Source organism: Carica papaya, chromosome 8 (genome assembly GCF_054855325.1).
Source record: "Carica papaya isolate Zhongbai chromosome 8, ASM5485532v1, whole genome shotgun sequence".
NCBI lineage: Eukaryota > Viridiplantae > Streptophyta > Magnoliopsida > Brassicales > Caricaceae > Carica > Carica papaya.
Genome location: NC_142316.1, coordinates 8,678,842 through 8,703,437, shown reverse-complemented (window position 1 = coordinate 8,703,437; position 24,596 = coordinate 8,678,842). Strand labels below are relative to the sequence as shown.

The following is a 24,596-nucleotide window of genomic DNA, read 5'->3' as shown; positions in this document are numbered from 1 at the left end:
TGTTGATACTATTTTTGTAATATTCTTATTTTATGATGGACAAAATAAAAATTATAAAAGTTTGTCGATGTAAAAAGTGGTTATGGTCCCTGAATCACAAGATCATCATTTTATTTTTCTAAAATTCCGTAACAAAAAAATTAGTTTTTTGAGACATCGTGTTGATTCAGAAGATTTTACTGCTGGACACAAATAATTTTTCCACGATGGATCCAAGTACGCTTCTATTTACATTTTTTGTTGATTCAATATGAGATTACTTGCTTATATTTACAGATCTATTGATTTAAAAAGTATTTTTATTCCACCATGGGTTATCCTAAATGCTAAAAATTAATAGATATTTCTTAGCTTAGCCTTTAAGAATCTTCTTGGATTTCATTCAAGTGCTAAAACTTTTAGTAGATCTAGCAACCATCAAGATTCATGCTCAAGTGATTGTCTTGGGCTTCTCTCATGTGCTCAACACTATCTGACACTTCATGTGTTTGACCTTCAAGGACCCTTCTGCATGTGTATCTTGAGATTTTCAGTAATAATCATGTACCACATTTAATATTTGATTATCACATTTTTAAAGTAGTATAAAATTGGCTTAGTTACGTAGACATTATATATATCCACAACACTACTTTGTTTAAGCATATTTGTTATCTTTAAGTCTATGTACAATCATATTCTTCTAAATAGGCATTTAGATGGGACCACTTCTTTGCTCCTCAACTACCACATTATTAAATAAGATGAAACTTCTTTTATATTTAAAACAATGGAAAAGGAAGTTGATGTGAACATAATATTTAAAACATTAATTAATTGTTTATGAAATGAACATGATTAGATGGTGCAAAGGACTCCATATGAAATGAACTTTTGTAACTAAATGAATTATTATGAAGTTTACTACCATGTTCATTATCTATGTCTCCTCTTCTTCTACTTTGATCTCGATTTCTACACCTTCCATCTCCTCTATGTTTACCTACTAAATGATCCTCATCACAAAAGCTCTTTATTATATCTTCCTCTAGGCCCTCCGTGAGGAGTACTCATAACCTACACATTGAGATCTACCATAATCTCTAGGAAATCCTTCACCTCTTGCTCTAATATCTCCATCATGTATGTTATAAATTCCTTTCTTTCATCATATGTTTGTTTATGTATAAATACCATATAAGCTTGTTTTATACCACTATGAGGAAAAAAAAAGTAAACAAATATGTATATATAGATAAAGTTTTTCTATTTCTCATGAATCTCTAACAACCCCTCATCTTGTGTCTATTTTCTAATAGTTTGCACTTAACTAGGCATGATATTCTTTTAGCAGCAGATAAATATCACTTAAGTCTTTTCTTCTATTAACAAGTGACATATAAGAAAATCTCTTTAGAGGTAAAACATGTATTTCCTCAGTAATTGATTAGAAGTCAAGTCAACTTTAAGTAATGAGTGTATATACTCACTAGTATATTTTTATATTTCTCCACTCTTAGGTATTCAATAGTAATAAACCATATTTCTCCCTTTATGCTTGATTATTAGTATCGCATGCTTAGATGATAAAAATGTTTCATCTTAATATTCATAACTTTATGCTCTATATAGAGTTAATAACTTATGGAATGGTATGCACAGTATACTCATTATACTTTAATACTTAATGCTTAATATTGTTGAATTAATTGCATGTTTTTTTTTCATATTTTTCTCATCTTCTATGTGTTACTTATATTTCATATGCTTAAATCTCTTACTCAACATAATTTTTTTAGGAGTTGATTTGTTTACCAATTTTTTAAGGGCTAGTTCTTATCTTTCAAAATCGCTTAATTATTCTTTTTTCTCCTTTATTTTTCTTCTATTTGATACCTTTTAACAATGGTATCAAAGCTTGAAAAAAGAAGACATTATAGCCTTTTTACAAACACCAGTAGTTCTTCATGGCAGCAAAAAATTTCATATAACTTATAATTCCCCGTTTTGATGGTCAATATGATCATTAAAACATGTTGATTGAGCATTTCTTAAAATCCAAGAAGTATTGACAAGTTGCCTCAGAAGGAATTTCATATTTATTACTGGTACAACAACGTTTGAAACATAAAAAAATTTAAGATTGAAGGACCCTAAGGCTAAAAATTATATGTATCAAACTATTGATCGTGCAACCTTAAGAGAGACTTCTCTACAAAGACATTTCTAAGTAGATATAGAATTCCATGAAAAGAGAACTATCAAAGCTCTGCAAAAGCAAGGAGGTAACAACTTTAAGCTTTACATTCAGAATTTTAAATACTTCAAATAAAGTTAGGAGAACTTGATGATAATTGTCAACAAAATATGAATTCATATAGACAATAAAAAAGATATCACTATCATTAAAAAAATACTTCAACCCATGACATCAAAATTTAATTTTATTATCTGTGCTATAGAATATTCTAAAGATATAGATGAGCTTTCACTTGATAAATTACAAAGCTTATTATTGTATACGAGTAAAAGTTTAAACAACAACATAAAAATGAACCAGTATTGAAGCCCTCAATTGATTATCTTGCAAATTCAATATAAGATATAAGGAAAAAGATAAAGGATAAAGATGTAAGAGGTATTAACATCAATAACAACTTTCTCAAAGGAGAGGAAGGAGCAGAGGTGGAAATCATTCAACCACTTCATATTTAAAGTTAGCAGACAAGTAAAATATGGAATGTTATCTGTGCCACAAGTATGGACATTATTAAACTGAATGTAAAACTAATTTGTCTAAGGATAATGGAGAAAAATCAAATTGTGCATAAAAGAAGAGAAGATATCTCTCTTAGCGGTTGTTTATGCAAAAGAAGAAACCAACAAGAATTTGTGGTATTTAGATATAGGCTGCAAAAACCATATATGTGATAGTTAATTAGTTTCGTCCCATTTTATATGAATTATTTTAAAATAATGTGATCTGGAAATAATTCTAAGGCCTCAGTCATTAATAAAGGAAAACAAATCATCCATACTAAAAGAAATGTTATTCAAACCAATTTTCAGTATTTTTTTTCCAAAGCTGAAGGCCAATTTGTTGAGTATGAGTTAATTGTAAGAAAATGGTTATGAGATTCCCATCAAAGATGGAATATGCCAAATACAAGATGCCAAATTGGTCTTAATCTTTATACTATGTTATAAGTATATCATCTAGTGTCATATAAATAATCCTAATGTACCCTTTATTAACATACATTTTCTAGCATGCTCCATGTCTTGTCATAACCCTTAAACCATGAGAAAAATTTAAATATAGAAGTTTCTTCTTTATTTTAACAAAATGAAACTTTCAATTATACAATAAATTTAGCACTAATAAAAAAGTTTTTTTGAAAACTTTATACACTTATTTCAATTCTAATATTATATTTATTAATTAACTTATTACTAATTTATGTGTAACGATGTGCAGATGACTATTCGTTACGGAAAAAAATATTGAGAAGTAATATAATGATAAATGTGAAAGTAATATAACCCTATTTTAAGAAGCAAATAGCCCAAATGCAAGCCTATAAATATGATATTAATAGCTTAAGTGAGATAATCTTTAGAAGCAATAACTTGATTTAGTAAAGTTAAACTTAATTCGGTGAGAAAAATTAAGAGCATAATTGAGTTGCAAACCTTGATTTGATAAGAAATACTAGAAATAAACTAGTATTATCACGAAAAGAACTTACTTTCTTCATGAATGCCTCAAAAAGAAAATAATTAAGGATATGTTGAGTGTTTAAACTAAAATTAATTATTTTTTATTAATCATTTAAATTGATAATAGTGCATAATTCTAATCTGATTTTTTAAATAAAATAAATTACCTTAAAAAATAAAAAATAAAATAAATTACCTTAGGTTCTCTCTCAAGAGTAATTCAAAATATGAACAGTAGAAATAAAAAATATTCGAGGCTGCGAAGCCAAGCTTGAAACACAGGCGATATGGCATTATGTCGACGCATCTTCTTTCACTCTCCCTTACATAAAACATCTTCTTCCCATTTTCTTCCCTCCAATCTAATTACTTTCTTCCCCAACTATCCTCCTAGGTTTCCTAATTTCTCTAAGCTGCCACTCCTGCGAGAAGGTTCTCCACCTCTTATCTCCTGTGTTCACGCCTCATCGTTACCGTCGCCTTCCATGGACTCTCCTCCTCAAGGTTACAGAAGAAATGTTGGTATTTGTCTTATCAATTCTTCCAAAAAGGTTAGCATGATTAACGATGTTTCTTCTTATTTACTGTCTTCTAGCATGTGCATGGCAATCCTAAATTGGTGTTTATTCATTTTTTTGTTGCAGATTTTTGCTGCTTCAAGGCTTGATATACCTGATGCTTGGCAAATGCCGCAGGTAATTTTCCAATATTAGTTCCTTTTTTTTTATTTGTTACAGTGAATTTGGTAGTTTCATTATTGTCAATGTTTGGAGTCCAGTTTGTTGTCAGGAAAAGTGTTTCACATATTCTGACCTGTGCATAAACGAGTATATTTTCCCACTTCTCGTCAGTGTTTTGCTTGTGGATTCTTCATATTTTGACGATTATCTTATATACGTGATGCGTAATTGAATGACTTGCTTCTCTGGTTCTTTTTTTTTTTTTTTGTTTTTTGTGAAAATTTTAATGATTTTTGGCCTCTATCACGGTGAACATCTTTGATTTTTGTGCAATTCATGTATGATATCATGATTGCAGGAGTTTTAATTTGGATATGTATGTATCTACATGGGAAATATTGCAGTGAGCTTGAGCTGACATGACGTTAGGTTTCCAGTCCTCTCTTTTTTACAACTAAAATCTAAGGTTTAATTGGCTAACCATGAACATCATGACCTCAACCATAGATATATGTTGATACGTGAGTATTTATAGTTTACATATAGTAGATTTATGAACTGTTAATGAGAGATTACTACATATTCTGATGAGAATACTTCTCATTTAGTAGTCGTGTAGCTGCATTACCAAATGGGTAGAGGCTAGAGGAAAAAAGGATTGATTCCAACCAATCTGATCAAGAAGACTTGCATTTTAGTCTCTATTTGCAACAGTTAGGCTATTGCTTGACTTGTTGTGCCTTGAGAGAGCACTTATACATTGTACTCTTCTTGCATCTCTAGATGTTACTGCAGGCTTTCCAGTAGTTACTTGAAACCATGTAATGCAGGGTCGGTCAATAGGTAGATAATATTAAAGGATCTCTTGAGTTTGCAGCCATGGCATGTTGAATTTTTACAAATCTTTTGTCTGAAACAATATGGCAGTATTCATGCTAATTCAGCACAGAAGAAGAGTAAGAGCTAGTTGATCTTTTGGATACTTTATCTTATAACTATTAATAAACTGAGTTTCCTACATGGGTGGCACGGCCTTCATGCCTGTACTCTTTTGTATGTCCCAAAATGAGGATGCCAATTAATAAAAATAAAATTGCGTTAGTTGCACCTTTACTAGTAAACTGAAAAACTGTAGTCTTCCTTTCTGTTTTTCTTTTCATCTGAAAACCTCAAGAACAGACATCTGCTAACAGTCACTCAAATCATGCCCTCGGAGATTGCTTGAACCCTAAAGTGCCTTTTTTGGCTTACACATTTTATTTGTACTTACTTTGATAAACCCTAGAGGGATTTTCATATAATTTTTTTCTTCTAATTTTCCGTAGGAAGACATTTTTTTACATCAAATTGCCCATCCAATTAAATTTGTAGTTAAGGATAATAGAACTCGTATCATATTCATTTTTGCAATAGGTGGAAATATCTGTTGATAATCAGTCCCATAAGTCTCTTAAACCTTTAGGCATAACTCATGCCTTGTACCTCTATGTAGTTCCATTGAGTTTGTACTTTATAGTAGACATTCACCTGTACCTTACTAGTCTCTTTCCCTTGGGTAAGTCCCTATCTTTTTATGTTTAATTCTTTTACAGTGCCTGCATTTTAACAATTAGAACATTTTTCTTATTCTTCATAAGTTAAAGCCTTAGATGGTGTATTAGGAATAAGCACTGCATGTAGACTCATAAGAAATTTCTTGTGAAACAAAGAACCCCTTTCAAATGATACAAAGTTTGGTATCAAGTAGAGTGGATGCTTAGGGCATTCTCTTGTCCCTTTTTTGAGTGCAATAGGTACATCATAAAGTAAAAGGTTCTTAGAGCTTACCTCATTTACGGCACCCAATTCAAATTTTTGAACTTGCTTTGGATCAGAGTCCAAGTTTTTTCTTCTTAAATACAAGGAAATTGTGGTTCTTGTAGGGTTAGGGATTCATGTTTATTTTGCATATTATGGTTTTATGGTATTATGTGTTCAAATTCAATTTGTGGATTCTGGTTTTCGATATGATGCTTATTTGAGAGGATATAGAGAGCGTAATGGTTAAGGGTAAGAGAATATCAAATAAGAATGAGTCCCCCTTATCTTCCAATATAATCTCCTCCTAAAAGTAAGGTTTATTAAAGAAGGACTCAGTATCAACACATATAAAGGTGGAGGGATAGTAACATTTATATCCTTTCTATATGTACGAGTATCCCACAAACACACACTTGATGACCCTGAGATCAAGTTTTCCCCTTTGAGAATGATATATGTGAACAAAGATAAGACACCCAAAACTCTAGGAATAAGGTTATTTGTAACTCCTACCTAAGGAAAATAGGTAGCTAGAACCTTTATAGGACTATGGCATTTTAACACCTCATATTGTAACCTATTTATAAGATAGGTGGTAGTGAATACAGCTTTCCCTCAGTAGTGTTTGGGCACATAGTTTTGGAACAAAAACACATGTGAAATAGTAAGCAAGTGCTTATTGTTTTGTTCCGTCACTCTATTTTGTTATGGAGTGTAGACACAGGAAGATTCATGAATAATTTCTTCACTTGAAAAAAGAAGGGTGACATTTGGTTAAAGTAATCATGGGCATCATCAGGGCAAAAACATTTATTTTCACTCCAAACTGAGTTTTGATCATATTATAAAATTGAAAATAATATGACTAATTTCATATTTGGATTTCAATAAAAAAAAGACCAGATTTTTGAGTACGATCATCAATAAAAGAACAAACCATCTAACCTACAGAAATATTAGAAATATTTGAAGACTCCAAAATATCACTTTGAATATTGGAAATTGCATCTTTTATTATTAGGAGAAAAAATTACACATTTGTTTTTTGTCAATTCACATACATCACTGTGTAAATTTTTGTTTTTAGAAACCATAAATAAAGAGGGAAACATAATCTTAGGGATAGAGAAAGAAGGGTGTATTGATCTTCTATGGTGTAGCCATATCTTATCCACGGAGAGCTCGTAGAAAAAGTAATACGTGGCATCTCAGGTGCATTCACAAAGTATAATCCATCTCGAGCTTCAACATGTCCCATCATCATTCCCAAGTTCTGGTCATGAAATTCGCAAAGAGAATAAGAAAAGATCACTTCACTGGTATTAGATTTATACATTATTGAGAAACATGAAGTGCATTAGTAAGAGCAAAATGAGGACTGAGCTTTATGTTTCCAACTCCTGCTATTATGATTAATGACAGCAGTAATAATTTTCCTATTGTTGGGACATGGGACATAGGTGTTGTGTTAAAAATATTTAGAGGAATTGGTCGTATGGTTGGTGACTCCTGAATCTATAATCCAGGATAGTGCAAAAAGTGTTTCTTAGGCATTTAACCATGAGAGATGGAAAACTTACATGAACGAGCCAAGATATTCAAGTTGAGTCATCAGTCGCTCAATTTCTATCTTAAAATCACTGAGATCTGCAGTCTATTCTTCTCCTTCTGGGTGGACCATATGTGCCTTTCCTTGAGGTTTCTAGAAATTATTCTTACATTCCTACTCTTTGTTGAATATGTTAGGCTTCCCATGGAGTTTTCAACCTTTTTAGTGTGTAGAGACTGTGCTTTTAGATTTTTCCAGATATTCAAGTCGAGTCATCAGTTGCTCAATTTCTGTCTTAAAATCATTTAGATCTGCAGTCTATTCTTCTCCTTCTGGGTGGGTCATATGTGCCTGTACTTGACGCTTCTAGAAAATATTCTTGTACTTCTACTCTTTGTTGAATATGTTAGGCTTCCCATGGAGTTTTATTCTTTTTTAGTGTGTCATAGTTTCTTGCAGAAGGTATACCAAAAATTGTCCGTGTTCTCCTCACCAGTAGCTGGGATTTCATTGTCTTGGCTCTTTCGTATATTGGCATGGTTTTAAACTTTTAGTTGTCATTGTTGAACTTTCCGTGGAACGAGTTTCTAGCATTATCCCCTTTCTACTTTTTTCTGCAACTACAATTGAAATAACTTAAGGACGATATGTCTTCTTTGCCTAATATCTACCTGGTCAAACTCTGGGTTAAGGCCAACCATGAATTGGTATGCACAATCCTTCTCCACAAACTGCTTTAGGCGGGCTACATATTTGCTGTTAATACAGTGAGACAACGGTACTGATCAAATTCTTATCGCTGGTTTTGTAATATGTTAGCATATTCTAACACTGATATGCTTCATTGTTTTGCAAGCCAGGTTTTGATCATCAGTCATAGATTTGAGCAACATCTTTTACTCTAGAATTTATTTGTCTGACTACTTCCTAAACCTCCTTAGCAGTAGGGAGGAACATGCAAGTGTTGCTTATCTCTAGTGACATTGAATTCTAGAGCCAAGCCTTATCATCAAATCTTCCTCATACTAGCCACTAAACCATGGGTCTCATAGTTTAGATCCAGTGCTCAAAATGTGGCTGAGTTTTCCGTTTCCTTTGAGGATTACCCGAATCAATAGTGTCAGATTCAAATAATTTCTGATAAACCACCAGAATTAGTTGAAATTCTCTGTTAACTTCTTGTGAATTTTCCATATGGCGATTCGCACCTGTGCCTTAAGACGTAACCTTTGACATGATCTAAAGTTTTTTAGGGTAATTAGAGGTCGATTTTATAAGGAAAAAAAGAGATTACCGGGCTGAACAGGTGGCTGGACAGAATTGGTTTGCAGCTGTTGGACAGAGGCACAGCTGGAGGGATGTGCAGCTGGTAGACAGACTGCTGATAGGTGGCTGGTGCATGGCTGGAAGTGCGTGGCTGGATGGCAGGAGCACGGCTGGAGGCTTACGGCTTGGTGGCACATGCAGCTGAATGACACACGCTGTTGGCTGTTTGCATAGCTGAGCCTTGCCTACTGGTGCGCTAGATGCAAGTGGCAGCGGCTGCAGGTGACAGTGGCTGGAGGCTGGTAGCCAGCTATAAAGGCTGGTCCCATTTAGGGTTGTTTCTATTTTCAGTGATGAGGGTGATTTAAAGTTTCAAAAGAGTTAAGGTGTTTTTTCCTATAACTCTGATACCATGTGAAAGAATGGAATGTTGTGTATTTTATTGAATATTAGGGTCCTATATATACAGTTTCTTATGAATCAGTAAAGGAAAATAATTCATTACACTAGAGGGTATATTACTAACATACCATTTACTCTAATTGTACTTAATATACGCTTCTCAACACTTAGCATAAAGATGTGGAGAACAAGTACGTAAAATAAAAACAGTTAGGGGTAATTTTCTGCAGTATAACCTGGACCTTTGTCCTCATGTCAAAGGAAAATAATTCATTAGGGGTAATTTTCTGCAGTATAACCTGGACCTTTGTCCTCATGTCAAAGGAAAATAATTCATTACACAGTTTCTTATGAATCAGTAAAGGAAAATAATTCATTACACTAGAGGGTATATTATGAACATACCATTTACTCTAATTGTACTTAATATAGGCTTCTCAACACTTAGCATAAAGATGTGGAGAACAAGTAGGTAAAAATAAAAACAGTTAGGGGTAATTTCCTGCAGTATAACCTGGACCTTTGTCCTCATGTCAAATTATTGGTTGGATAATTAATTACCCTAAATCTCTGATCTGCTAAGAAATTACTCAATCTTATTTATATATATTCTAGCAGTCTCTTTAAATCATAGGAAGTGATCCATTTTGCATCTAAAGAACAAGCTATGTTGCCTAGTAAAAAATGTTCAAAGAACTTCTTTGAGATTGTTCTTCGTAATGCAGCTAACTCTACTGCATTCTACTGTATTTGAGGTGTTATTTAGCTTAGCATGAATAAGTTAAATGCACAACCATTTGGCAACCACATTGGTCGCTGCATCTTCTCACTTGAGAATGAGTGTTTGGATTATGACTGGTGTAGCAGCCTCTACTCTGTATCTAAAAAAGAGAAGAGTTAGTGATGTGAGCATTTGAGGAAGTATAGCTGCAGAACATGAACTTAATCTGTATCCAAAAACGAGATGAGTTAGTTAGCATGATGTGAGCATTTGACAAAGTATAGCTGCAGAACATGAACTTAATCTGTATCCAAAAAAGAGAAGAGTTAATTAGCATGATGTGAGCATTTGAGGAAGTATACCTGCAGAACATGGACTTAAATGTAGTTAATGGTTCAATTGCTGGTGGTAGCAGTTGTATCTTGAACTTATATTTCAATCTGAATTTCTATCTTGAAAGTTTATGTTGTTTTTTTCAACTCACTAACTAGGGTGGAATTGATGAGGGTGAAGATCCAAAAGTTGCAGCCATAAGAGAATTAAAAGAAGAGACAGGTGTCAACTCAGTAGAAGTTCTTGCAGAGGTATGGTTTCTAGAAATTGCTCGTTCCTTAACTTTCTCTTTTCTTTTGTTTTGTAGTTAACAGATTTTGGAATTTTTGAAGCGTAGTTTTTGTGCTGTAATAGCGTTGGTGATGGAGGACTATCCCATATGCAAACTTTAGACTCGCTTGTTTCAGTACAAAAAGAAGTTGAATGTTTGCATCTTGATTTTATTGGATACACACACACGTTATCCATATGCATTTCTCTTTTGCAATTTGTGTCGATGAGTATGCTTCAAGCAGCACACAATTGTTTGCCATTAGTGTCAGTACCAAAACTGTCAATCACGCCCTGTTTGGTTTAATTCCTATTTAATTTTCATCTTAGCCTAACCCCGAAGAGTTCAAGTAAATACTGGTTTGATTCAAATATGAAGACTAGAATCTTATTTTACTTGTGAAGTTTTATGCTAATACTTAAGAATAAAATACCTTGAATGTGAATTTAACTGAATGAGTATATATGTTTGATATCATGCAGTTTGGACTTTAACAAAGCCCCTCATAGATGCATCATTACTGTGTTTATTTATTGGTTTGGACATGCAGGTACCTTATTGGTTGACATATGACTTCCCACCGGAAGTCCGAGAAAAGCTTAAACATCAATGGGGATCAGACTGGAAAGGTCAAGCACAGAAGTGGTAAGTACTGAGTAGTACCAGTTATATGTTTTTGCTTTTTGAATAATTGAGTACCACTTATGGTTAGATAATATGTCAACTTGAAATGCATAGCTAACTTGGGTCCTCTTTACTACTAGAAAATGGCACAATTTTATTTGTTGATGTGTGAATTCTGAAATACTTGAGCTGTCGTTGTTTTAGTTGTGATAGTACTGGAAGGTGCAAACAAGTTTATGGGCTGTCAAGTTAAAAAAATATGAATCCTACAGGTTGGTTTCTAATAATTCATGAAGCAAATTATAATATTTCTGCAATGCAATTGGGTAAAAAATGTAGAAATCTCATTTTGTTTGTGCAATTGTAGAAGAGATTTTTGTTTTCCACTGTAATGCAATCCCCTACAATTTTTTTTTTCATTTTAAGGAATTAATTATCATCCAGTAACAAGTATGAGTAGTGATAGTACTCGATAAAAAGAAGAAAAGAATGAACAAAAGAAAATCCTTTTAATCAATATTGTAATGTGAGCATTGATTTTCAATTTTCTCTTCCTAAAGAAGTTTAGATTTTGTTTGAACTGTGTGAGAACAGAGTTTTAAAGGAAGAGTTTTAGTTTTTTCCTGAATTGGGGTAATTTTTTTTGATGAAAAAGCATTCATTTTGTTAAACTAAACATGTTTTTATTTGTTTACAGAAAAAAAAGGAAAATTGTGTTTGGTAAAGAAAAAATCTTCTAGTTTTCATTTTCCTTTACTCATGTTAATACAGAAAAGCATGTTTGATGGGTAAAAGTAAAAATAATTTTGAGAAAATAAAAATTAAAACAGGAAACGAGTTTGAAAATGACAACAAAATATTTCTAGCTTCCTATTAGAAAACTATCCTCTTAGATTAGATATAAGGGATATCTTGAGTTTTACTCAAGGCGAAGTCTCTTCCCTAGATGATTTTAGAGATGCAATCCTCCATAAGTTTACTGTGTGTCAATAAATAAACATATTTCTATATAATAAGCAAAGTCTAACTTTAAAAAAAAAAAATCTGAAAATTTCTAAAAGTAGACAGTTCTTAAATATGCAGAACTCTTTTAGTAGTTTCATGTTCTTCATACGGAAATACATTTGGATTTCTCCTTTTGTTCATTCCCATTTGAGCTGGCAATGACATTGGTTTCCCAACAAAAATTGCAGGTTTCTTCTTAAATTCATTGGGAATGAAGATGAAATCAATCTTTTGGGTGACGGAACTGAAAAACCAGAGTTTGGCGAGTGGTTGTGGATGTCACCTGAAGAAATAATTGTGCATGTGGGTGGCTTTTTTTCTGTTTAAACACACACACACACACACATATATATATGGAACATATTGCTGGCCCTAAATCAATCTTTAAAATATTTTGGCCTGATTGTTCTTTTCCTAATTTCCGTGCAGGCGGTAGATTTCAAGAAGTCTGTTTACAAAGAGGTTTTGGCAGTTTTCGCTCCCCATCTTCAGTAACAACTTTGTTTAGATGTTGATTGTTTGCACTGCTATCAAATGAATTCATATTGATTCTGGTTTGGCCGAGGAAAAGTGGTACTTTTTGCCATCTGCCTCCCTTTCACTCAGATAAAAATTCTACTCCTATATCACTGACATATTTATAATCTCCCGTTGTGTTAACTAAGGAACAGAGAATTGTACATTTTTCTTAATTATCACAGTTAAATCCGATATACCCGTGTCAACATTTTTCGTACAACTAAACTGCCAACAACTACGAAGTTGTGTTATTATGGCTTGAGGAAGAATGTCAAGTATGTGATATTGTCTCTTCAATTCAGAGTTCTTGAATTTATTACCGATAATTTCACTGATAATGATAAGAATTCATTTATTTGATTCTGTGATTTGGATTAAATTATGAAGTTACAGTATCTCAAGGCAACACTTTACACTTGGATGAATGTTCAAGGATGTATATGTGTGTTTTTCTTCCTCAGGTGTTATTGGAAATTGATTAGAAATAGTATTATTAATGTGGTAGAAACAAATTTTTAGAGAATAATATATATATATATATGTATATCTTGCCTACGATTCAAACTGAGATTTTTTCCAAACCTATTGTCCTTTCATATGGTTTTTAAAATATTTTTTAAAGAATAATTATAAAAATACTCTAAAAACACAATTGATTTAGGTAAATGTAATTAATCAGTTTCAAAATTTATTTTTATGATTTAATGTAAATTTAAAAATAATTTATTATAATTACGGAGTTAAAAAAAAAAACACTTTATGACTAACTCTCTTACAATTTTGTGTAAGTCTTACATAATGTGCAGATAATGCCATGTTAAGCAATTAACAATTAGCGGTTAATCTTGTATCCTGTTTGAACCTTTAACTTCAAGATAGGCTGCTCCAGGTTAAATTAGTTAGTCAAGACCCATTCAATGCACAAGAATAAATGTTTATCAATCAGTATATTGTTTTTGATATCAGAAAGAGATTTTCTGGACTTATTTTAGGTTTACGATTTTGGATTTATTTCAGTTTTATTGATTTCTTCTATAAAATTATATCTACAGAAAAAAAAAATATTGTTATGTTTATAAACAATTACAAAAAAAAAAAAAAAAAAAAAACAATTTAACCTCTACACAAAATAAAATATGGGTAAAAAATAATTTTTTGTCATTTATGTCAAAACATTTTTTCAGTACATCATTTATGTCAGGCTATGACTTACGTATAACAAGATTATAAACTAAAATAATTTAATAAATTTAAATACCAAATTATAATAAAATTTTTTAGACCCAAAATAATAATTTACCTTATATTAAGTGATAAATATTTTTTTGGATAAACCAAATTGATAATTTATTTTATGTCAAATAAATCAAGATTATATAATAAATAAAAATATATTAAAATCACATATTTTTATTAAAATATTCAATATAAGATGTCCTAACTTCTATTAGAGAAATAATTGGAGAAGATTATGGAAGAAGATCGCTATAACATAGACAAATATTTGGTGTATATTTTCTTGCACATTTTTATGCTTTGATCATGTTTATTTTATTATTTGATTTATTCTCTTATCATGTTTGCCTTGGTTATGCCTTAGTCATAGGAATAGTACTTATATATACAACGACACTATTGTAATTAATCAAGTTAACTTAACTATACAAATTTTTATGGTATTAGAGCAGGTTTACAAACTGCAAATATGAAGTATGACCACTAAAATTGTACCTTCAAACAAAGCTGCTGAAGGTTCTCTTTATTATCTACACCCATCTGACCATCTAGGCTTGATTTTTTTCACGCACCCTCTTAGTGAAAATAGAGACAACTATTTCATTTGAAGGCGCAATTTTATAAATGCACTTCATTTCAAAAACAAAGCTAGTTTTGTGAATGGAATGATTAAAAGACCTGATGTTAGTTTGCCAGATTTTCAACCTTGGATGTAAGGCAATGCGATTGTTCTGTTCTGATTAATAAACGTACTTGCTAAAGAGCTTCAAGATTGTGCGGTTCATGTCGAGACAACAAGAAAGGTATGGGAAGATTTGGAACAAAGATTTACTCAAGGTATAACACCTAGAGTCTATGAGTTGAAACGAGCATTAGCGTTCTCACAGCAGGAGAAATCCTCAATTTTAACATATTATGGAAAATAAAAATCTACTTAGGATGAATTGCAAAATCTCAATCCAATTCCATTATGCACTTGCGAATATAAGTGTCGTGCAGCAAACCGAATGCAGTTTATACATGAAGAAGAAAAAGTGTTTGATTTTTTAATGGGGCTTGACGATGTTTACTCAACTGTTAGGTCATAAATATTTAACATAGATCTATTGTCAAACCTTATGAGAGCCTATGCCATTGTAGCACAAAAAGAGAAGCAACAATCAATTGTGGCGACTTGAACTCCCCCCCCCCATTAAAGGAGTTGCACTACTTGCAAAAGGGAATGGACTGAAATAAAAGAAGGATGATCGATTTCCACCTTGTATTCATTATGGAAAAACTAATCACAAGAAGGAATATTATTTCAAGGTGATCAGTTACTCATTAGATTACGTAGAACAAAAAATAAGAGTGGCAAGCAAGTTAAAACTAATCAGTCTCGTGAACATAAAAATCAATTAGAGAATGTTGCTGGAACAAGGACATCTTCCAACACAACTTTTGTTGTATCAGAAGACTACATAAAATTGCTAATTCCAGGTCTGACTTTTGCACGACATCAACAATTATTAGCTGTTTTAAAGGGTTTGGAAAGAACATAAGGTAATCTATATACGAATATGGCAACCTCTAATTTTTCGGGTAAGGAGAATGACGAGTGGGTCGTGGATATAAGGGCCATAAATCACATGACTTGTGATATTGAATCTTTGTTTAAACCTGTTCTTCAACCCGATATGCCACCAATATAAATTCTTAATGACGTAATAGTTAAAGTTCATGTCATTGGTCAAATAGATCTAAAAAATAAATGAATACTTGAACAAGTTTTGCGAATTCTCAATTTTTATTTCCATTTATTATATGTTAGAAGATTGACAAAATATTTAAATTGTTTGGTAATCTTTCTGCCAGATCTTTTGTGTTTTAGGACTTAGTCTCGAGGAAGCTTATCAGAGTGGGTAAAGAGCGAAATGGTCTGCATTATTTAGAGCCGATGAGAGGGGAGAAGGCCTTCATTGCCGTTGATACAATTGAAGCAGACTTGTGGCATCGTCGGTTAGGGCATTTGCTAATAAATCGCATTCACTTGGTTCCACATTTATCTATCTCTCTGAATTTCAAGAACTTATTTTGTGATGCTTGTTGTAGAGAAAAACAAACTTGATTATCTTTTCCTATTAATATGAATAAGACCATGAATATTTTTGATTTAGTCCATTGTGATACTTGGGACATTTATAAAAAAAATTCTTATTCTGGATGTCATTACTTCTTGACTTTGGTAAATGATTTCAATCAACCAACATGATTTTTCCTTATAAAGAATAAATCAAAAGCTAAAACATACTTAATACAGTGGGTTTATACTCAATTTAATTTGAGAGTTAAGATTTTGCAAATAGATAACGAACTTGATTTCATACATGATGATCAAACTAGCTACACATACACACTCTAATAAAATGGAGTCATCAAACACAAGCATAAACACTTCTTGGAGATGGCATGTGCTTTGCATTTTCAAGAAAGTCTTCTAATTTCATTTTGGGATGAGTGTATCCTTACTGCTGCATATATAATCAACCATATGCCACTTTCTATTTTAAAAAATAAAACTCCTCATGAAATATAGTTGAAGAGGAGGTGTACATATGATCATTTAAAGAGCTTTAAATGCCTTTGTTATCGAGATGTGAATGATGAGCCATGAGAAAAGTTTGCATCACGAGCTAAGCCAAGTTTGCATCACGAGCTACTTATGAAATATTACTTTCAAGTGTCTTTATGATCTTGAAAGTAAAAGAATTTATGTTTATCGAGATATACAATTATTTGAAAAAATATTTTAATTTGTAGGATTAAATCAATTTGATATTTCTGATGGTAAATTAAGTGGCACCAAATCTACAATAGAAAATTTTGGATTCTCAAAATCAAGTGTGAGTCCATCTTATGATGATTGTTCAGTTGCATCTACTTCAATATCAATGAATACTTATCAAGAATCAAAACCAATTGCTTCTACCTTATCTCAACCACAACTTTAAGACATGATTAAGATTGAAATGGTTGAAAAAAATTATTATCTCCACAAAATCAATCACATGATGATTAATTCAAATGCTGCTCCAAAAGAAAACAAACGGCAAATATAAGTCTCATATCATTTATCTGGCTATGAATACATTTTGCCCCTCTCTTTTGCTCCCACAAATTGTACATCACTCTCCCCTCTTTTATTAACAAACTTGACGATATATCATCTTTCACAATTTATTTATTATTCAAACTTTTCTGCTACTAACACTACTTTTCTAGTGGCCATTACATCAAATGATGAGCCAAAGTCACTTTCTCAAGCAGTCAAATTTCAACATCGGAGAGATGTAATGACTAAGAAAATTTCTGCATTAGAAGCAAATAATACTTGAATTTTAGAATATTTACCTCTTGAAAGGAAGGTTATTGATTCCAAATGGGTTTACAAAGTCAAGTATAAATTGGATGAGAGCATCGAGCATTGCAAAAGTTGTCTTGTTGCTAAAAGCTACACTCAAATTGAAGGAATCGACTTCCATGAGATGTTTGCACCTGTTGCCAAATTGGTAACAATTTAGTGCTTATTGGCACTTGCATTGTTGAATAATTGGGAACTATATAAATTAGATGTGAAAGATTTTGCAGAAGAAGTGTACATGAAAATTCCACAGGGATTTACTAAACAGGAGGAGCAACAAGTTTATCCATTGTGAAAATCTCTTTATGGCCTTCGCCAAGCTTATCGCAATTGGTATAGAAAATTAACCAATTCTCTACTTAATATTGGCTTCAAGCAATCAGATATATATTATTTTTTATTCACTGTATCATCTAATGATGGATCATTCATTGTCGTTCTCATCTATGTTGATGATCTTATCATTGTGGGGACAAATGTTGAATGCATCTCTAAGCTGAAGCATTATTTAGATATCAAATTCCACATCAAAGATCTTGATATTGTAGCTGATAGTGGTTTCATTGGTTGCAAACCAGTATCATTCTCTCATAGAGCAACAACACAAATTTTTTAATGATTTTGATGAACTATGTACTGATCCATAAGATTATCGTCGACTAATTGGCCATTTATTGTATCTCACCATCACTTGTCGAGACGTATGTTATGCAGTCCATTTATTCAATCAATTCATGCATTCTCCGTGACAACCTCATCTTGAAGTTGCATATAGAGTACTTCGTTATATCAATAGCACTCCAGGACAAGGTATCTTACTATCTCCACATCTGTCATTAACACTACAAGCATAGTGTGATGCAGATTGGGCAGGATGTCCAACCACAAGAAAATCGACAATTGGTTATCTCATCTTTCTTGGATCTTCACCAATATCATGGCACTATAAGAAAACAAACAGTAATTTTCCGTTCCTCTATTGAGGCAGAATATTGTGCTATGGCCAACACTACGTGTCAAATAATATGATTGCTCATATTATTACAAGATTTTGGGGTCAAACATGCAGGACCAATTCTTTTATTCTGTGATAATCGTGTTGCCATTCACATAACGACTAACTCAATATTTCATAAGTATACCAAACACATCGAGATAGATTATTATTTTATTTGACAATATATTTAATCACAAATCCTTTCAACTCGATCCATTGCCTCTCAAAGTGAACTAGATGATATTTTTACCAAAGCTCTTGCCAATGATCGATTCCATGAATTACTTAGCAAGTTGAGCATTTCCAATCTTCATGCTCCAACTTTAGGGGGAGTAGTGGAGGAATAAAAAGAGGAGATTATGGAAGAAGATCGCTATAACATAAGCAAAATATTAGGTGTATATTTTCTTACATATTTTCCTCCCTTGATCATGTCTTCTTTGTTATTTGATACATTCCCTGACCATGTTTGTCTTGATTATGTCTTGATCATAGGGACAGTACTGGTATATATAACAACACTATTATAATCAATCAAATCAGCTTAGTTGGACAAAACCTTGAAAAAGAAAACACTAGAAAAATTTTATGTAGCATAGATCAATAACAATATTCCGGTCAATATACTAAAATGTAGTGGGCAAATTTTTGTTATTTGAACCAACATAAATTTTGTCCCAATACGGTATAGTAAAAAGCAGAGTATTGGAGAAAGAGAGAATTTACTTTATGTTGTATAACCATGAGTTTTACAACTCCATGAACCATGAGTCTGAGTTAATTGCTTTGGACAAACTCTAGATTCATGAAAGTCACATCATCTAACAAAAATTGCAACTATTTGTATAGATAACATGTAATTTAAGAGAGTCGGGTACCCGACTCATCTGAAAAAAACTTGTTTAATTCTTTCTGCACAGATTGCTAAGCAAGAAAAGATAGACATTTTCCTGCCAAATAAACAGATATTTTAACGTGGTGTCAACTTGTCAAATATTGTTTGTAGATGGTCAGTAACAATTTGAGCAACAATTTCTGGAGAAAACCTTCTGATCATATCCTCCCTTGCCATCCGTCCTTTCTCATTAGCTTCCTCAACATTACTCATCACATGCCTCATCAAAACTCTCAATCTTTCTACAGATGGTTCAGCCCAAAAATGGCCTTTGAATGGCCCTTCCTTTACCTCCCTTAACCCATCTACTGCCAATTGATAGCTGTTCTTCTCTGTCAAATACTCCATCTGTCCAGACCAGTTGGTAGCGATGACCGGTAAAGACATAGCCATGGCTTCCACCAAAGGCCTTCCCCATCCTTCTCCTCTTGAAGCTAGCACAAAGGCATTAGCTGCTTTGTATACTTTTGGCAAATCAATCTGAGCAATGTGGGTATCAACCACATATATAGGAGCCCAACCATGAACGGGTTTTTCAACATCAGAATCCTCCACTAACTCCAAAATCTTATCCCCAAAATCACTATCAGAATGGTATGCATTTGTTAATAAACACAAAACAACCCCATCAGCTTCAGAGAATTCTCTCAAGTATGCTTTCAACAACACATCCCAACCTTTCCTATACTCCCACTTAAACACACTCACGAATACAAACTCCTTTGAGTTCAATTTCCGGTTTTTTGCACCTAAAACTAATTTCCCAAGAGAAAAAAGATCTATTGGCTCATACTTTAGAGGATCAAAGAAGTTAACATCGACAGGCTGAACAATCTTCACAACCTTGGATTGATCAACCCCACTTTGCACAAACGTAGAAACATGAAATTCAGCAGGAACCCAGATGTAATCCATTCGATTACAACGTTCTACGTGTTCAGCATTCACTCTGTCAGTCTCAAACATTGTCCTACCCACCACAGACATGAAACCTTGATACCCAGATGGTGGACAAGGCATGGTATCAAACAATGGAGGATACCAAGCCCCGGGCTCACTATGACAAACCACTATGGTCTCATTCATCCTGCATTCTGTCTGATACAGCTCCAATGCCAAGTTCCTGATATATTGAGGCAACCCCTCCCAAAATTCTAGGGATTCCAGGTCCCCATGTTGTTCGATAGCTAATTTAAATCTAGGGTTTTTAATATGCTGTTTGATGGACAAGACATAAGACCAAGCTTCTGAGCTGTATCCACCACTAGAAAGGAAGGGGGCCATCCATAGTACGCAGTGAGAGGGCTGGGGATTATGGTTTGGTTTATAGGTTGGGTGAGAAAACCCTAGAAGGGGTTGAAAGGAGTTGGGGCGTGATCTGAGGATCGACTTAAGGAGGTCGATTTGGAAGAAGTTTGTTCTGTTGAAACTAAATGAAATAGCTACAAACAGAATTAAAATGGGTAATGAAAAGAATATAAAGGATTTCAATCTTGAGCCGATGGAGAGTGGTGGATTGGATGGTTCTTGTTTGCGTTCACGGGAAGCCATGGATGAGCTAATAAGCTTCAAAAATGGAAAGAATTTATGAATCGTAACTAAAAAGCTTCCGCAAAGAGAAACAGAAGATGAATCTGCCTAACTCTGTTTCTACGTGGAATTCTGCGTACGTCTGAGAGAATGAAGATGAGAGGCACACACCTAACGAGTGGGAAAACAGAAAACTTGACATATGTCAAAATTTTCCATTTAAGCAGACGGAAAATTTTACGATCAGAATTTATGAGGAAGACAGCTAATAAGGAAGAAATTCAATATGGTGATATTGATAAAACCAGAAACTGTAATACTTCAAAAGAAAAAGGCAAGAACCCAGATCTGGACGGCGACAATGATGTAACCGGTAATTGGAGAATCTATACCAAAGCCTTTTCAGCTATAAACTTGAAAAAAGACCAAACACTAAAAAAAAAAAATTAGGAACAAACTGTGAAGTTTTGAAGTATTAAACTTGAAAGAAAAGGCTGAAAGGATGCTTAATTGGCGCTTTCGGCTTTTATTTTTTACCTTTTTCTTTTTCTTTTTTAAGTAATCAGATAAATGCTTGCATCTTTGGTGTTGTTGATTAGTGAGATTTAATTTTTTCCTCAAAAATTTTCTTCCAAGATGTAACAAATAGGTACTTAAATGTATAATCTTACTAGCAAGCAAAATCTATCAATAAAGCTAGGAGAAAGAAATGAGAAAATACCTCAAATCTGTTGGAAGAGCTCCGAAGCAAAACCAACGCATGAGAGGAAAACATATATAGGGTTTTGTAATCAGCTGCATAAAAATGAAGGTTATAAAGAATCCAAGGTACTTATACCTTGTGTAAAAGTGGTGTATGTACAACATGTTGGTCCTATACAATTGTTCATGCATGGGTTTAATGAGACCTCGCATTTTGGTCTCCCGTACATCGTGGATTTAGGCATGCAGCCAATTTCTTCGGCCTAGTATCCATTAACATCTCTCTTAAAATAGAGAGTGGATGTTTTCTGCTCCCATCTTGATCATATGTTGTTTAAGTAGTCAACTAGATAACGCCTTTATAAAGATATTTGTAAGTTATTATAATTCATATGTTTTATCACTACACTTCCAAAGAGAAATCTAATTCAATGTGTTTGATTCTTTCATTGAGTATATGATTAACAACTATGTGTATTATATGGTTGTTTTATTGTCATAATGCAAAACTGTTGCTTTCGAATGATTGATTCCAAAGTTGTTCAAAAGATATCTGATCCAAGTTAGCTCACAACATACACTGACCATCACTCTATGTCTACCTTCAACTTAGGATTTAGAGACAATATGTTGGTTTTTAGATTCCAGGGTATTAGTAAATTTTTAAACAGAACATAATAATCTGTGATAGATTTTCTTGTGCTAAGGCAATCTACTTAATTGTTATCAGTATTAGCATTCAATTTTAACTCATATAAGCTTGAGTAAAACAAATTTTATCCTAATGTTCCTTTAATATACCTCAAAACTTTAAAAACAGCATTCAAGTTTTGGTTATTGGGACTTTCCATGAATTAACTTAGAACATGAACTGAGTACCCTAAGTCTAGTCTGGTGCGCGTTAAATGCATGAATCTCCCAATCAACCTCCTGTATATAGTTATAGATGAGAATAATTCTCCTGCATCTTTGCATAATTTAGTATTATGGACAACTGGCAGTGTTGAAATTCTACCACCCAATACACTTGTATCCTTTAACAAATCCAATACACACTTCCTTTGGCATATATTTATTACTTTTCTTGACCTGATAATCTCAATTTTAAGAAAATTTTTTAAATCCTTAATTTTCAATTCATTATTTAGCTTTCCTTTTAAGTCATTTATAATATTCTCATCATCTTCTACCATAATTATTTCTTCAACATAAATAAGTAAACTTATAAAACTCTTACCACTTCTTTTTACAAAGAGATTATAGTCAATCTTGGATTAGGTGAATCCCTGTCTGATGATGAAATCTAAATACTTTGCTTGCCACTATCTTGATGTTTGCTTAAGGCCATACAAGCTTTTCAATAGCTTGTGAATTATGGTCTTAATTTTGAATGTGTTCACACACATAATCCATTGGGTATGCTAGTGCCTTCCTCATTCTAGTTGTTGTCTTCTTGAAATATTACTATCAACAGTTACTGATATGGAACTCAAGATCAACAATGTAATCTAAACTCTACACATAGAATTTAACACCAAAATTTATTTATAGATAGACCTTCCTTATTTAATCCGCAATCAATATATCATTGGAACTAAGATCATTAGAAAAAATAAAAATTAATAAAATGGCATAAGAGTTATCAAAATAAGTTGAACCAATTCCTAACTCAACGAGAAGGTTGAAGAAAACCTTACTAGTTAAAAAGTTAAAATACTTTGTATTTTATGCTTGATTTATAACTAAATTCTAGAGGCCTATTTATACTTGATGCTAATAGGTTACAATTAAAAACTAAATCTCCTAATTGATTATAAATACTTGGCTAGGAAATTAAATCAATAATCAAAAAGTTAATAAATTACATATAGAAAAGATTTAAACAAATAGTATAGATATGACTAATTTCTTGAGGAAACCAAACTAATTTGATAAAGATCTTGAATGAAAAAAGGAAATTTAGGGTCAACCATACTTGAGAAAAGAGGAATGTCCATTATCTCCCTTAATTCGTCTATGATTTCCCTCGATTATGTGAAGATCTTGTGTTAAATGCTTTTGATTTTTCCACATATTAGTTTCTTTATTTGTAAATATATGATCAGCTAGGGAGGATCCTTCTTTGATGACTTACCAAAAATCTTAATCTTGTGGAATTGTTGCTATTTCGAGAAGATATGAAGGAAGAAAAGAAATTTTCCTACTTGAGAGAAAAAAATCTCTTTTTGGCAGGAAAAATCTCTCACGGGTGAGAGATTTTCTCATGTGCTTGAATCTTTGCTCTTGGGTTTATTGATCTTTTGGCTTCTTTAGAGGCCGATTATTTCCTTAGCATGGTGGACTCAAACTCCCCACTTTAAGGCCTCCAAAGTTTTGCTCGATACTTATGCCTTCACAGATCCATCCTTTAATGTAAACAAGATAATTTTTCTTAAGTTTTTTGGACCTTGATCTTGTTGTTTGGTTCACTTGACATTAAGATACTCTTTTCATGTGGCTCAAGTACATCTTGTGATGTGACCAAGCCTTGTTTAGCCTTATGTGGATAATGTTCATGGCCTAAAGCACCTTGATTTTCATTCAGACAGCCTCATGTCACTTAGATCTTCCTTTAGACAACCTTTATTTCTTGGGTCTTTATTTTTGCCACTTGGATCTTCTTTTAGATGTTCTTGGCCACTTGGAGCTTCCTTTGGATGTGTTTGGTCACTTGGAGTTGTCTTTGGACAACTTAAACTATGACCTCTTAAGCTTGAAGGGTCCAAGTTATGACCTCCTTGGTTTGATTGGTTTCTTGAACGATCCAAGTCGTCTATGTCATATTAGCTACTTTTTCATAGAAAAGGACTTATTATGTTTCTTCTTCTTCATTACCTAGTTTTTCACTTGAGTTCACTTCTTCTATTTGGCTTGACACTCCAATCTCTACATTTGAGTCTCTATCTCTCCCAACACAGTTTTTCAATT

The 24,596-nt window shown here is 32.8% G+C and overlaps 2 protein-coding genes and 1 long non-coding RNA gene across 5 annotated transcripts; 1 reads left to right on the top strand and 2 right to left on the bottom strand.

Annotated features, from left to right (window-relative positions):
* The first annotated feature begins 3,941 nt into the window (after positions 1 to 3,941).
* NUDX26 (nudix hydrolase homolog 26) lies at positions 3,942 to 13,232 on the top strand. 2 transcript variants are annotated; one of them, XM_088208943.1, is made up of 6 exons: positions 3,942 to 4,250; positions 4,344 to 4,394; positions 10,609 to 10,701; positions 11,272 to 11,366; positions 11,550 to 11,617; positions 12,539 to 12,653. In XM_088208943.1, the coding sequence occupies exons 1-5, from the start codon at positions 3,987 to 3,989 to the stop codon at positions 11,596 to 11,598; spliced, it is 552 nt and encodes a 183-aa protein (XP_088065069.1). In that variant the 5' UTR covers positions 3,942 to 3,986; the 3' UTR covers positions 11,599 to 11,617; positions 12,539 to 12,653. The 2 variants fall into 2 exon arrangements, with proteins under 2 accessions (XP_088065069.1, XP_088065068.1); XM_088208942.1 differs by lacking the exon at positions 11,550 to 11,617 and adding an exon at positions 12,780 to 13,232 and having other exon boundaries at positions 3,946 to 4,250.
* On the bottom strand, positions 9,741 to 21,884 carry LOC110814490 (uncharacterized). Of its 2 annotated transcripts, none has more exons than XR_015813815.1 (2): positions 21,649 to 21,884; positions 9,741 to 10,277 (listed from the first exon to the last, which is right to left on the bottom strand). It is a non-coding gene; the product is annotated as an uncharacterized LOC110814490 (long non-coding RNA). The 2 variants fall into 2 exon arrangements; XR_002539657.2 differs by lacking the exon at positions 9,741 to 10,277 and adding an exon at positions 17,115 to 17,639.
* On the bottom strand, positions 19,208 to 21,512 carry LOC110814488 (UDP-Glycosyltransferase superfamily protein). Its single transcript, XM_022041962.2, has one exon. It carries the CDS (start codon positions 20,946 to 20,948, stop codon positions 19,473 to 19,475), a length of 1,476 nt encoding a protein of 491 aa, XP_021897654.1. The 5' UTR covers positions 20,949 to 21,512; the 3' UTR covers positions 19,208 to 19,472.
* Positions 21,885 to 24,596: the final 2,712 nt, after the last annotated feature.

Excerpts from the sequence above, each read along its gene's own strand:
- NUDX26 (XM_088208942.1), top strand. The coding sequence starts at position 3,987 with ATGGCATTATGTCGACGCATCTTCTTTCACTCTCCCTTACATAAAACA. Across the intron at positions 4,251-4,343 it reads TTATCAATTCTTCCAAAAAG|ATTTTTGCTGCTTCAAGGCT; the intron begins GTTAGCATGATT and ends TTTTTGTTGCAG. Across the intron at positions 10,702-11,271 it reads CAGTAGAAGTTCTTGCAGAG|GTACCTTATTGGTTGACATA; the intron begins GTATGGTTTCTA and ends TTGGACATGCAG.
- LOC110814488 (XM_022041962.2), bottom strand. The coding sequence starts at position 20,948 with ATGGCTTCCCGTGAACGCAAACAAGAACCATCCAATCCACCACTCTCC.